Here is a 13,105-nt window from a genome sequence, read left to right on the forward strand (position 1 = left end):
TAAACAAATATTTGTTCAAAGCCTCTGAAGAACCTGGAGATGTTTCAGTCCAACAAAAATGTTCTAAAAATAGATGTGAATGCGCATGTAATTATAGTTTAACACGGGTGTGCCTTCAGATAGTTTAGGAAATAATTGTTCTCCATTCGCCACAGTTGTTCTCCTACATTCAACCAGATACAACAAAATATTGCCCTTCCCTCGCATAATTATGTTGGCTTGGAATGGTATTAGGATTTCAATTCTCAGCGTGTTGGTCCTGAATCCTGTGGACCACTGTTATAGTTTGTGTAAATGTACCCTGATGATTTTCTTCTTTGCCCCAAACAGAAACAGTCTGAGAAGAGAAACGTGATGGTGCAGGCAGACGATCCCATCTCCTTCATGCAGCTGATGGCCAAGAATGAAATGTCCTCCAAAGAGGACCAGTTCCAGCTCAGCTTGTTGGCAGCAATGGGTAACACACAACGAAAGGAAGCTTCCGACCCCCTGGCTTCCAAGCTCAGCAAGGTACAGTGATGATACTTGACCCTTCACTTTAATGAGAAACTCTCTGTAATCATTATTCCCTTGCTATCTCAACCACACCGTCTCCCATCCCTTTCTCCCTTTCTGTGTCCCTACTGTATCTGTTCTCCAGATGAGGCTATCCACTCCAGGACATCTGGATTGATTGGTTGATGTTACCCTTGCCCACATCTCATCCATTTCCCACACTTCTGCTTTCTCCCCACTAAAGTTCCATTAGTCCATGCTTTCAGCATGCCAGCCTCTGCATCCAACATGTTATTAGTCATTCCCACCAGGTGCAACACAATTTCACCAGCAGTCGGCCCTCCCTGTCCCTTTCTGCTCACCATGATAGCCATTCTCCCTACGTCTCCCTGGTTGGTTTGTCCCTCCTCACCCATCTCTCCCTGTCTGGGCACTCTCCCATGCAATGGATTTAATCATCCAACCAGGTAAACTGAGCGGTTATTGTCCTTGGAAAGCTCACTCATGGTTGCAACGTTTAAAAGACACGGGACAGGTAAATGGATAGGAAAGGTTTTGAAGAATATGGGCCAAATGTGGACGGGTGGGACTAGTGTAGATGGGGCATCCTTAGTTGCTCTGATCAAGTTGTGTCAAAGGGCCTGATTCCGTACTGTATGATTGATTCTATGACTCGAAAGGAGTACTGGGTTATTGTGTTTTATTTTATTTTGTAGGTTACACAGTTGACTGGTTTCTCAGATCCAGTTTATGCAGAAGCCTATGTACATGTCAATCAATATGATATTGTACTTGATGTACTTGTGGTCAATCAGACCAGTGACACGCTTCAGAACTGCACTCTGGAACTAGCCACGTTGGGTAGGTTTTCACAGTTAAGAAAGAGTTCATTTTATGATTTAACTCTTTGAGACATTGCTGTATGAACGTCATTTCACGAGAGGCGGTGATGTGTATCCTGGTTGTTTTTTTCCCCTCACCAGGCGATCTTAAACTCGTTGAGAAGCCTTCACCGCTAACACTTGCTCCACACGATTTTGCTAACATCAAGGCAAACGTCAAAGTAGCTTCAACAGAAAATGGCATCATTTTCGGGAATATAGGTGAGAAGGAGGTTTGTTTACCCGGTAACAATTTGTGTGTTATTGTCTGAAGAAAAATAACACTGGATTAGGAAACAACAGATAATAATGGAATAAAGAATGTGTTGGGGTGAACGTTTGTTGATTCCTGCCTTAATGTTGGGTTCCTTTTGATATTTATTTTAATCTATGGAAAAGAATTGACAAAGCGTGATGTGCGGAAACAGCTCGGTGTAGTTAGTATCAACAATGCCAGTTCACCATCGACATGGGTTTTGAGAACCGTTTGTAATCCTCCCAAGAGGAACTAGCACAGACTGTTGGCAGGACTCTTCATGGCATGTCCCACACATGGAGCACGCCGTCTCCACTGTAGGAAATATCATGTGCTGTGGCCAGGCATGAAACTGCTCAGAAATGAGTCAAATAAAACTAACACCGGTTAACCCACATCTTAAAACTTAATTTGAGATATCATAATGTCAAAAAATTCAGTGTTTCAGATATATATAGAACAGCACAGCACGGGTACAAGTCCTTTGGCCCACAATGTTCGCCCGCGCCAAGCCTATTGCTAGGTTAAACTAATCTCCTCTGCCTGCACATGATCCATATTCCTCCATTCCCTGCATATCCATATGACTATCTAAAGGGCTCTTAAACACCACTATCGTATCTGCCTCCACTACCACCCCTGGCAGCTAGTTCCAAGTACTCACCACCATCTGTGTGTGAAAGAAAACAAGTGGAGATGTTTGGAAACGAAGAGGAAAATACTTTAAAAATGAAGTGAGAAAATCAAAATGTCTTTGATGAACAGAATCACTCCTCTGCCTGTGTTCCATGGGAAGGATTTTTTTCCATTTCGGTACTTGAATTGATAGTTGTGCCTGATCTGTGTTTGCAGTTTACGATATATCCGGGGCAGCCAGTGACCGCAACTGTGTGGTGTTGAGCGACATACACATTGACATCATGGACTACATCCAGCCCGCTCTGTGCACCGACGCAGAGTTCCGGCAGATGTGGGCCGAGTTTGAATGGGAGAACAAGGTAGAGAAACCATTCACCAAAACAATAGTTTGCTTGCTCAGCTAAAACAACTGTTCATGGATAACTGATCGAATTGTTTGTGTGTTTTATTTCCTCAAGGTTACAGTTAATACGAACATTACTGATCTGAATGAATATTTGCAGCATATTCTTAATTCGACCAACATGAGGTGTCTGACTCCAGAGAAGGTGCGTGTATTTGTTGCCACAAGAGTGGGATATATGTATAAATCAGGGCTCTTCCTCTTTTTGCCAGGCGGTACTGATCTCCATCCATGCCCTCTTCTTTGCAGTTGATCTGTCCGCTTCAGTTCATAATTTGAGCACATTTCCCGCTAGTATTTTATTACTTAGATCAGGGGTCGGCAACCTTGTTCTGCATAGGGGCCGGGACGCATGTCTGTGAGCGGACCACATCTATCGCGCGTACACATGGATCCCGCCCTTTTCCCGCCCTGGATGGCAGGCATCAAATCACGTGTTCACAGAAAGTAGACAAAAATGCTGGAGAAACTCAGTGGGTGAGGCAGCCTCATGCAGTCCTTCCATGTCTCACTGGCTGTGTATCTCCAGCATTTTGTCTACCTTCAATTTTTCCTGCACCTGCAGTTCTTTCTTAAATGTGTCGCAGAAGGTGCGCAACCGTGCTGGAGGCTTTGCGCAGGATGCGGTACGGCCTGAGCTCGGCCGCGCTCGGGGCGCTCGGCGGGCCGGATGATTACAGGGGAAAAAATCCGCCTGCGGACTGGATGACTTCAGGTTACGAGCCGCATTCGACCCGGGGACCGTAGGTTGCCGACCCCTGACTTAGATGTTTATGCTTCCTGAATTAGACATTTGGAGTTTCAGAATTTTGTGTCTATCTTCAGTTTAAACCAGCATCTGCAGTTCCTTCCTAAACAACTCTGAGCATGCAGTTTCCCAAGGACTGAAATATTAGTTACCATGAAACTGAATGAGTGCTGCCGAAATTGTCATGTCCATATTGTTTAAGTCACAAAACTTACTCCTATTCATTAAGTTGGTCATTGTTGTCGGAAGGCGAGTCGTAGGGTCATACAGCGTGAAAACAGCCTCTTTGGCCCAATTTGCCCATGCCAACCGACATGCCCCATCTACATTAGTCCCACTGTCCTGAGTTTGGCCCACATCCCTCAAAACCTATCCTATCCATGAACCTGTCCAAATGTTTCTTAAATGCTGTGATTACGTGCCTGAAATATCTCATCCATCGGCGTTTTCTACATGCCTACCACCCATGCTGTACAATAAAAGTTGACCCTCAGGTACCTATTAAATATTTCCCCTCTCACCTTAAACCTCTGGTCCTCTGGTTCTTGATTCCCCTATTCTGGGTAAAAGACTGTACATTTATCCTATCTATCTACCAGATGGAAGGCAATTCTGGATTTAGTGTTGTCTAATGAACCAGATTTAATAAGGGAACTCAAGGTAAAGGAACCTCTAGGAGGTAGTGTCCATAATATGATAAGTTTTAATCTGCAATTTGAGAGGGAGAAGGTTAAATCAGAAGTGTCAGTGTTGCAGTTGAACAAGGTGGACTATGAAGGCATAAGAGAGGAGCTGGCCAAGGTCAAATGGAAAAACATCTGAGCAGGAATGACGGTGAAAAAGCAATGGCAGGAATTTCTGGGCATAATCCAGAAGATGCAGGATCATTTCATTCCCAAGAGGAGGAAATATTCTAAGGGGAATAAGAGGCAACCGTGGCTAACAAGGGAAGTTTGGGATGGAATAAAACCAAAAGAAAAGGTGTATAACATAGCAAAGAGTAGCGGGAAGCCAGAAGATTGGAAAACTTTCAAAGGACAACAGAAGGTAACTAAAAGGGCAATAGGGGGTGAAAAGATGAAGTATGAGGGTAAGCTGGCCAAGAATATAAAGAAGGGTGGTAAAAGTTTCTTTATGTATATTGGAAAAAGATTAGTAAAGATAAAGATAGGTTCCTTGAAGGCAGAAACAGGTGAAATTATTATGGGGAACAAGGAAATGACAGAAGAGTTGAACCGGTACTTTGGTTCTGTCTTCATTAAGGAAGACACAAACAATCTCCCAGATGTACTAGAGGACAGAGGATCTAGGGAGACAGAGGAACTGAAAGGAATTTGCATAAGGCGAGAAATAGTATTGGGTAGACTAATGGGACTGAAGGCTGATAAATCCCCCGGGCCTGATGGTCTGCATCCCAGGGTACTCAAGGAAGTGGCTCTAGAAATCATGGAGGCATTGGTGATCATTTTCCAATGTTCTATAGATTCAGGATCAGTTCCTGTGGATTGGAGAATAGCAAATTTTTCAAGAAAGGAGCGAGAGTGAAAACGGGGAATTATAGACCAGTTAGCCTGACGTCGGTGGTGGGGGAAGATGCTGGAGTCAATTATTAAAGAAATAATAACGGTGCATTTGGATAGCAGTAAAAGGATTGGTCCAAATCAGCATGGATTTATGAAGGGGAAATCCTACTTGACTAATCTGGAATTATTTGAGGATGTGACAAGTAAAATGGATGAACGAGAGACGTAGATGAAGTGTATCTGGACTTTCAGAAAGCCTTTGATAAAGTCCCACACAGGAGATCAGTGGGAAAATTAGAGGTATTGGGGGTAGGGTATTGACATGGGTAGAGAATTAGTTGGCAGACAGGAAACAAAGAGTGAGAATAAATGGGTCCCTGTCAGAATGGCAGGCAGTGGCGAGTGGAGTGCCTCAAGGCTCGGTGCTGGGGCCGTAACTATTTACCATATATATTAATGATTTTGATGATGGGATTAAAAGTAACACTAGCAAATTTGCAGATGACACAAAGCTGGGTGGCAGTGTGACCCAGTGTGAACTGCGAAGAGGATGCTAGGAGGTTGTAGGATGACTTGGACAGGTTGAGTGAGTGGGCAGATGCATGGCAGATGCAGTATAATGTAGATAAATATGAGGTTATCCACTTTGGCGGCAAGAACAAGGAGGCAGATTATTATCTCAATGGTGTCAGATTACTAAAAAGGGAAGTGCAACGAGACCTGGGTGTCCTTGTACACCAGTCACTGAAAGTAAACATGCAGGTGCAGCAGGCAGTGAAGAAAGCTGATGGCATGTTGGCCTTCATAGCAAGAGAATTTGAGTATAGGAGCAAAGAGGTCCTTCTGCAGTTGTACAGTTCCCTGGTGAGACCACATCTGGGGTAGTGTGTGCAGTTTTGTTCTCTTTGAGGAAGGACATCCTTGCTATTGAGCCAGTGCAGTGTAGGTTCATGATGTTAATCTCCAGGATGGCAGGACTATCATATGAGGAAAGGTTGGAAAGGCTGGGCTTGTATTCTGTCATTTAGAAGGATGAGAGGGTATCTTAGAGAAACGTATAAAATTATAAAAGGACTGGACAAGATAGATGCAGGAAAAATGTTCCCAATATTGGGGTAGTGCAGAACCAGGGGCAAAAGTCTAAGAATAAAGGGGAGGCCATTTAAAACTGAGATGAGAAAAAACTTTGCAGGAGAAATGGCCTCCTGCACCTATTTTCTATGTTTCTATTTTGGTGATATTTATATTCTGGCATTAAGTAGGTTCCTCTGGACAAGCTATGTGGTTTGGTCCATTGATGTGCTCTAACAGGCTGGTCTTGTTGGTGTAGTTTGCTGCCTGCAGTTCTCATTCAGCGTTTCCCCTCGCCTGTACAGGTGACCCCTTCCTGTGTTGCGGAGGGGTTGTGTTCTGAGAAATCCCTGGACCCACAGCGATTATTGTCTAACACAAATCCATTTTCCCGTCGAATTCCATGTTATAGTCAGATGAGTTCCTGCAGGATATTTTTTCACTCATTTCATCTTTGATGACAGTGACCCACCACCATATTTCTCTTGGGCTGCTTGCAACCCAGCGGTATGAATATTGATTTCTCTAACTTTAAGTAACCCTTGCTTTCCCTCTCTCCCCGTCCCTCCCCCATCCCAGTTCGACTAGTTTCACTGACCTCCTGATTAGATGTTACTGATTGTATGCCTCGTTGTCACCTTCCCCTCGGCTAACAATGAGCCATTCTACTTTTTCCTTGATCATCGTACCCTTTGATCGGTCATTTTCACACCTTACCCTTCCATATCACTATGTCTCCCTCTCCCCTGACTCTCAGTCTGAAGAAGGGTCTCGACCCGGATAATCACCCATTCCTTCTCTCCAGAGATGCTGCCTGTCCCATCTCCTGAGTTACTGCAGCATTTTGTGTCTTATCATCAGTACATAACTGAGGCTCATATTAGACGTGGGGTGGGGGAAGGGGTGCATGGACAAACTCGTGGATAGAGAAAGGTTTAGGAAGGGGGGGAGGGTGGATATCAGGTAAATGGAAGGGATCTGTGGGAGAAAGGCGGGTTTTGAAAGAACCCCATGGACTATTGCAAATGACACTTGAATGAGTGATTGGGATGCCTTTTGGGACGTCCAGAGCTAACGAGCAAATCGGGGCCAGATTGTTGCTAATTGGTCGCATTTGGTGATGATTGTTCGTGCCTAAATGCAAGAATCACTTCACGCTGCTCCAAGTGAAAGCATTGGAAGTGGAGAAATGGGGAGTTGGGTGAATAGGTCAAGGAGTTCGAGCAGAGTTGTAAGAATAGACAAATATCCTTCTAACAAATGGGTGATTTCTTTACCTGTTTGAGTTCAGGGAAACTTGCTTGGTATCTCTACCTGACATTAGATGTCACCATTACTCAACCCTCCAAGATAAAAGGGGAACAGTTGTTGCCAATTTCTCCCAATCGCTCTCTCAGCCCACATTTAACACCAACACCACTAAAACTATTCTTGGTTTCTTTTCCTCTATTCCAATCACACATGATAACTGTAACGGGTAATTAAATGTGACTCGTCAAAGTATACGGTGTGTCCCCTAAAATGAAAATGAGAGGGCATTATTTGTGAGGGTGGTTGAATGAAGGGAGTCAATTTGAAGAAGGTGGCTGGTCTTTGAAAACATACGTTTGAACTGGGAAGCAATGAATAAATTGCTGCTGGAAAGTCTGGGTGTTTGAGCGTATGTGAACCGAGTCTTGTGTAACGCTGCCACTCAGTGGAATGGTTAAACACTGCACACTAGCTCCCAGCGTTTCCAAACAAGACCTTGTGCTGGTTTTTGAGCAAAGGGTGACTTCAATGGGACTATAGCTATAGCTCTGGCCTCACTAAACCCACGTTGAAATGAGGATCATCCTGACATCAACAATGTCACTGCAATCACTTGTTGTGGGGAATGAGTGCCACAACTTGCCTTTTGGCAATTACACCCATGATTGGTATTGCCAAAATGTGAAGAAAGTAAATGGTAACTGTAAATGGCTGGATGGTGTTTGTCAATGTGTAACTGTGCAGGCAGCAGAGTTCTGAACCTGCGATATGAGATTACCGCGATGGGTCTGTGATTAGCAGTGGTGAATCCAGGTGGTTGTGAAAAGATCAATTCTTGGTTTGAAATGTCTTTTGTCCACGATTTTATTTTAAAACCTGGGCAGCACGTATGCACTCGATTACCCGTTACAGATAGGATGTGGCTGGAATGTGGAGACTGATGGATGGAATGAGAGGTTGAGGAGAATCTTCATCACATTGTGGGAGGGAGGGGCTGAGGGAGAGCAGATGTGCAGGCAACAGAACAACTGGTCAGGGGTCAGTCAGATGCAGAGACACTGCCGTGTGATGAGGGAAGCACCCTATCCAAGAGTTCTTCTTTACGTATGCCGTCAGCTTTGGGGGGATTTTAAGACATTGCTTACAAATTCTCCAGTGTGTGGCATCTTCACCCTCACCATCACCCGGCGGGGTCACAACATCGGAGGCCTGGATTGCCTCAGCGCAGAGGGAGAGCAAGGAGGGAAGAGACAATGACTTTGGGACTTTAAACTGTGTTGAGTGTTTGTTTTGTTATTTATTCTATGTTATGACTGCAGGCTAAACCATTTCGTTGCACTGAAAAGTGCAATGACAATAAATTGAATCCAATCCAATCTTAAGTTTATGTTTAATATTGTCATGTGGACCGAGATACAGTGAAAAGCTTTGTTTTGCATGCTATCTAAACAGATCAGATAATACCATACAATCAAGTCGAACTCAGGTAGCAAGGGAAAGATACTGAGTGCAAAATATAGTTCTCGCCAACTCAAACTTAGTTACGTGGAACCAATTTATTCACTTATTTCCCTGCATGTTTGGCATAAATATGGGGTTGCATTTACCCTTCAGACTGTTCTTCTGTTTAGGGAGTTTCTTGCACCAGTGTCGTTTATGAGACAGCCGATTTTCAAATAATATAAATTGTTTTTCAATTTCAGGCACTTTCTGGTTACTGCGGTTTTATGGCAGCCAACCTCTATGCACGTTCAATATTTGGAGAAGATGCACTTGCAAACGTTAGCATAGAGCGATCAGTTCACCTGGGAATTGATGCTCCTGTGACTGGGCACATACGCATTCGGGCAAAGAGTCAGGTACGTTATGTCCGATTCGGCAGTGAAATTCTATCATTCAAGTACATACCGAAGCATAAGCAACGTTTGGATTTAAAATGTAACTGATATACAGTGCCCTCCATAATGTTTGGGACAAAGACCCATCATTTATTTATTTGCCTCTGTACTCCACAATTGGAGATTTGTAATAGAAAAAAATCACATGTGGTTAAAGTGCACATTGTCAGATTTTAATAAAGGCCATTTTTACACATTTTGTTTTCACCACCTAGAAATTACATCAGTGTTTATACATAGCCCCCCCCCCCCCATTTCTGGGCACCATAATGTTTGGGACACAACAATGTAATGTAAATGAAAGTAGTCATGTTTAGTATTTTGTTGCATATCCTTTGCATACAATGATGCTTGAAGTCTGCGATTCGTAGACATCACCAGTTGCTGGGTGTCTTCACTAGTGATGTTCAGCCAGGCCTGTATGCTTGTTTTGGGGGCTAGTCCCCTTCACCTTTCTCTTCAGCATATAAAAGGCATGCTCAATTAGGTTCAGATCGGGTGATTGACTTGGCCACTCAAGAATTTACCATTTTCTAGCTTTGGAAAAACTCCTTTGTTGCTTTAGCAGTATGTTTGGGATAATTGTCTTGCTGTAGAATGAACCTCCGGCCAATGAGTTTTGAGGCATTTGTTTGAACTTGAGCAGATAGGATGTGTCTATACGCTTCAGAATTCATTATGCTACTACCATCAGCAGTTGTATAATCAATGAAGATGTGAGCTAGTACCTTCAGTAGGCATACATGCCCAGGCCATAACACCCCCACCACCGTGGTTCACAGATGAGATGGTATGCTTTGGATCCTGGGCAGTTCCTTCTCTCCTCCATACTTTGCTCTTGCCATCACTGATATAAGTTAATCTTCATCTCATCTGTCCACAAGACCCTTTTCCAGAACTGTGGCTGCTCTTTTGAGTGCTTATTCGCAAACTAACCTGGCCATCCTATTTTTGTGGCGAACCAGTGGTTTGCATTTTGCAGTGTAGCCTCTGTATTTCTGTTCATGAAGTCTTCTGCGGACAGTGGTCATTGACAAATCCACACCTGACTCCTGAAGACTGTTTCTAATCTGTCGGACAGGTTTTGGGGGATTTTTATTATAGAGAGAATTCTTCTGTCATCAGCTGTGGAGATCTTCCTTGGCCTGTCAGTCCCTTTGTGATTAGTAAGCTCACCAGTGCTCTCTTTCTTCTTATTATTCCAAACAGTTGATTTTGGTAAGCCTAAGGTTTGGCTGATGTCTCTGACAGTTTTATTCTTGTTTCTCAGTCTCATAATGGCTTCTTTGACTTTCATTGGCACAACGTTGGTCCTCATGTTGATAAACATCAATACAAGTCTCCAAAGGTGGAGGAAAGACTAGGTGCTGAGAGCTCTCTTATACCTGCATGAAGGAGGCACTAAATACACCTGAGCAAATACAAACACTTGTGAAGCCATGTGTCCCAAACATTATGGTGTCCTGAAATGGGGGGACTATGGATAAACACTGCTGTAATTTCTACATGGTGAAACCAAAATGGATAAAAATGGCCTTTATTAAAATCTGACAATGTGCACTTTAACCACATCTGGGTTTTTTTCTATTACAAATCACAAATTGTGAAGTTTAGAGGCAAATAAATAAATATTGGGTATTTGTCCCAAACATTATGGAGGGCACTGTACATCTGCACACGTTAAACTGGATAAACTTCTGTTCACTCTGTCTGTTCTTTGTTGCAGGGAATGGCTCTCAGTTTGGGTGACAAGATCAACCTGTCCCAGAAGAAAGTGAAAGCATAGCGGCTTTGTCAAACATCCTTTCAGCTTAAATTAATGTTAGTTTAATCCATCGATATCCAATGTATCTAATACAAGATCATAGATGTTAAGTCTCCTGAGGGCACTTGTGATTGTTCACATTTCCATGCAATGAAGCTTTTATCATACAATTCAAAGACTATAGAATCCTTTAATCTTGTCTTCTGGGCCTTGCTGCAGACGTCTCTTTTACACTAAAGTTTATCAATTATAATAAAGATAAATTCTGGAAATGTTTGCTGCTCATCTGGTTTTTGGGAATGTTAAGAAATGTTTCATTCATAGAAACATAGAAACATAGAAAGTAGGTGCAGGAGTAGGCCATTCGGCCCTTCAAGCCTGCACCGCCATTCAATATGATCATGGCTGATCATCCAACTCAGTATCCTGTACCTGCCTTTTCTCCATACCCCCTGATCCCTTTAGCCACAAGAGCCACATCTAACTCCCTCTTAAATATAGCCAATGAACTGGCCTCAACTACATTCTGTGGCAGAGAATTCCAGAGATTCACCACTCTGTGTAAAAAATGTTTTTCTCATCTCGGTCCTAAAAGATTTCCCCCTTATCCTTAAACTGTGACCCCTTGTTCTGGACTTCCCCAACATCGGGAACAATCTTCCTGCATCCAGCCTTTTCAACCCCTTAAGAATTTTGTAAGTTTCTATAAGATCCCCCCTCAATCTTCTAAATTCTAGCGAGTACAAGCCGAGTCTATCCAGTCTTTCTTCAGATGAAAGTCCTGCCATCCCAGGAATCAGTCTGGTGCACCTTCTCTGTACTCCCTCTATGGCAAGAATGTCTTTCCTCAGATTAGGAGACCAAAACTGTACGCAATACTCCAGGTGTGGTCTCACCAAGACCCTGTACAACTGCAGTAGAACCTCCCTGCTCCTATACTCAAATCCTTTTGCTATGAATGCTAACATACCATTCGCTTTCTTCACTGCCTGCTGCACCTGCCTGCCTGCTGCACCTGCATGCCTACTTTCAATGACTGGTGTACCATGACACCCAGACCTCGTTGCATCTCCCCTTTTCCTAATCGGCCACCATTCAGATAAGTCTACTTTCCTGTTTTTGCCACCAAAGTGGATAACCTCACATTTATCCACATTATACTGCATCTACCATGCATTTGCCCACTCACCCAGCCTATCCGTCACCTTGTAGCCTCCTAGCATCCTCCTCACAGTTAACACTGCCCCCCAGCTTCGTGTCATCCGCAAACTTGGAGATGTTGCATTCAATTCCCTCGTCCAAATCATTAATATATATTGTAAATAGCTGGGGTCCCAGCACTGAGTCTTGCGGTACCCCACTAGTCACTGCCTGCCATTGTGAAAAGGACCCGTTTACTCCTACTCTTTGCTTCCTGTCTGCCAGCCAGTTCTCTATCCACATCAATACTGAACCCCCAATGCCGTGTGCTTTAAGTTTGTATACTAATCTCTTATGTGGAACCTTGTCGAAAGCCTTCTGAAAGTCCAGATATAACACATCCACTGGTTCTCCCTTATCCACTCTACTAGTTACATCCTCGAAAAATTCTGTAAGATTCGTCAGACATGATTTACCTTTCATAAATCCATGCTGACTTTGTCCAATGATTTCACCACTTTCCAAATGTGCTGCTATCCCATCTTTAATAACTAGCAGTTTCCCCACTACCGACGTTAGACTAACTGGTCTGTAATTCCCCGTTTTCTCTCTCCCTCCCTTTTTAAAAAGTTGGGGTTACATTAGCTGTGCATTTATGTAAATAAAGCATGGTGCACAGACTCCACCATCATCGAGAGTCACTGCTCAGCTAACCTTGAGTTCCTCTTGGTTAGATGCAGACCGTTCTATCTGCCCAGAGAGTTCACCTCCACTGTTGTGACTGCAGCCTATATTCCTCCTGATGCTAATGCTAAGCTTGCAATTAAAGAACTGCATACTGCCATTAGCAAACAACAGACTCACAACCCCGAGGCAGCCTTCATTGTTGCGGGTGACTTCAATCACTCCAACCTGAAGACTACTCCCCAAATTCCACCAACATGTCTCCTTCACCACTAGAGAAGACAAGACACTGGACAAAGTCTACACAAACATGGCTGAAGCTTACAAAGCCGTCCTCCTCCCCAACCTTGG

At 43.6% G+C, this 13,105-nt stretch overlaps 1 protein-coding gene across 6 annotated transcripts in view; it reads left to right on the plus strand.

The window, feature by feature from the left end:
- The window catches only part of copb1 (COPI coat complex subunit beta 1), a 36,961-nt gene extending 25,771 nt beyond the window's left edge, over positions 1 to 11,190 (plus strand). For all 6 annotated transcript variants that reach the window (XM_033038508.1, XM_033038507.1, XM_033038506.1 and 3 more), the window contains exons 16-22: positions 331 to 510; positions 1,212 to 1,356; positions 1,479 to 1,598; positions 2,485 to 2,630; positions 2,730 to 2,819; positions 8,971 to 9,126; positions 10,892 to 11,190. In XM_033038508.1, the coding sequence (XP_032894399.1) occupies positions 331 to 510; positions 1,212 to 1,356; positions 1,479 to 1,598; positions 2,485 to 2,630; positions 2,730 to 2,819; positions 8,971 to 9,126; positions 10,892 to 10,951 (897 nt within the window). In that variant the 3' untranslated portion in view covers positions 10,952 to 11,190. The remainder of the gene's footprint in view (positions 1 to 330; positions 511 to 1,211; positions 1,357 to 1,478; positions 1,599 to 2,484; positions 2,631 to 2,729; positions 2,820 to 8,970; positions 9,127 to 10,891) is intronic.
- The last annotated feature ends 1,915 nt before the right edge of the window (positions 11,191 to 13,105 follow it).

The sequence above is a fragment of the Amblyraja radiata genome, chromosome 20 (genome assembly GCF_010909765.2).
Source record: "Amblyraja radiata isolate CabotCenter1 chromosome 20, sAmbRad1.1.pri, whole genome shotgun sequence".
In the NCBI taxonomy this organism is placed as follows: domain Eukaryota; kingdom Metazoa; phylum Chordata; class Chondrichthyes; order Rajiformes; family Rajidae; genus Amblyraja; species Amblyraja radiata.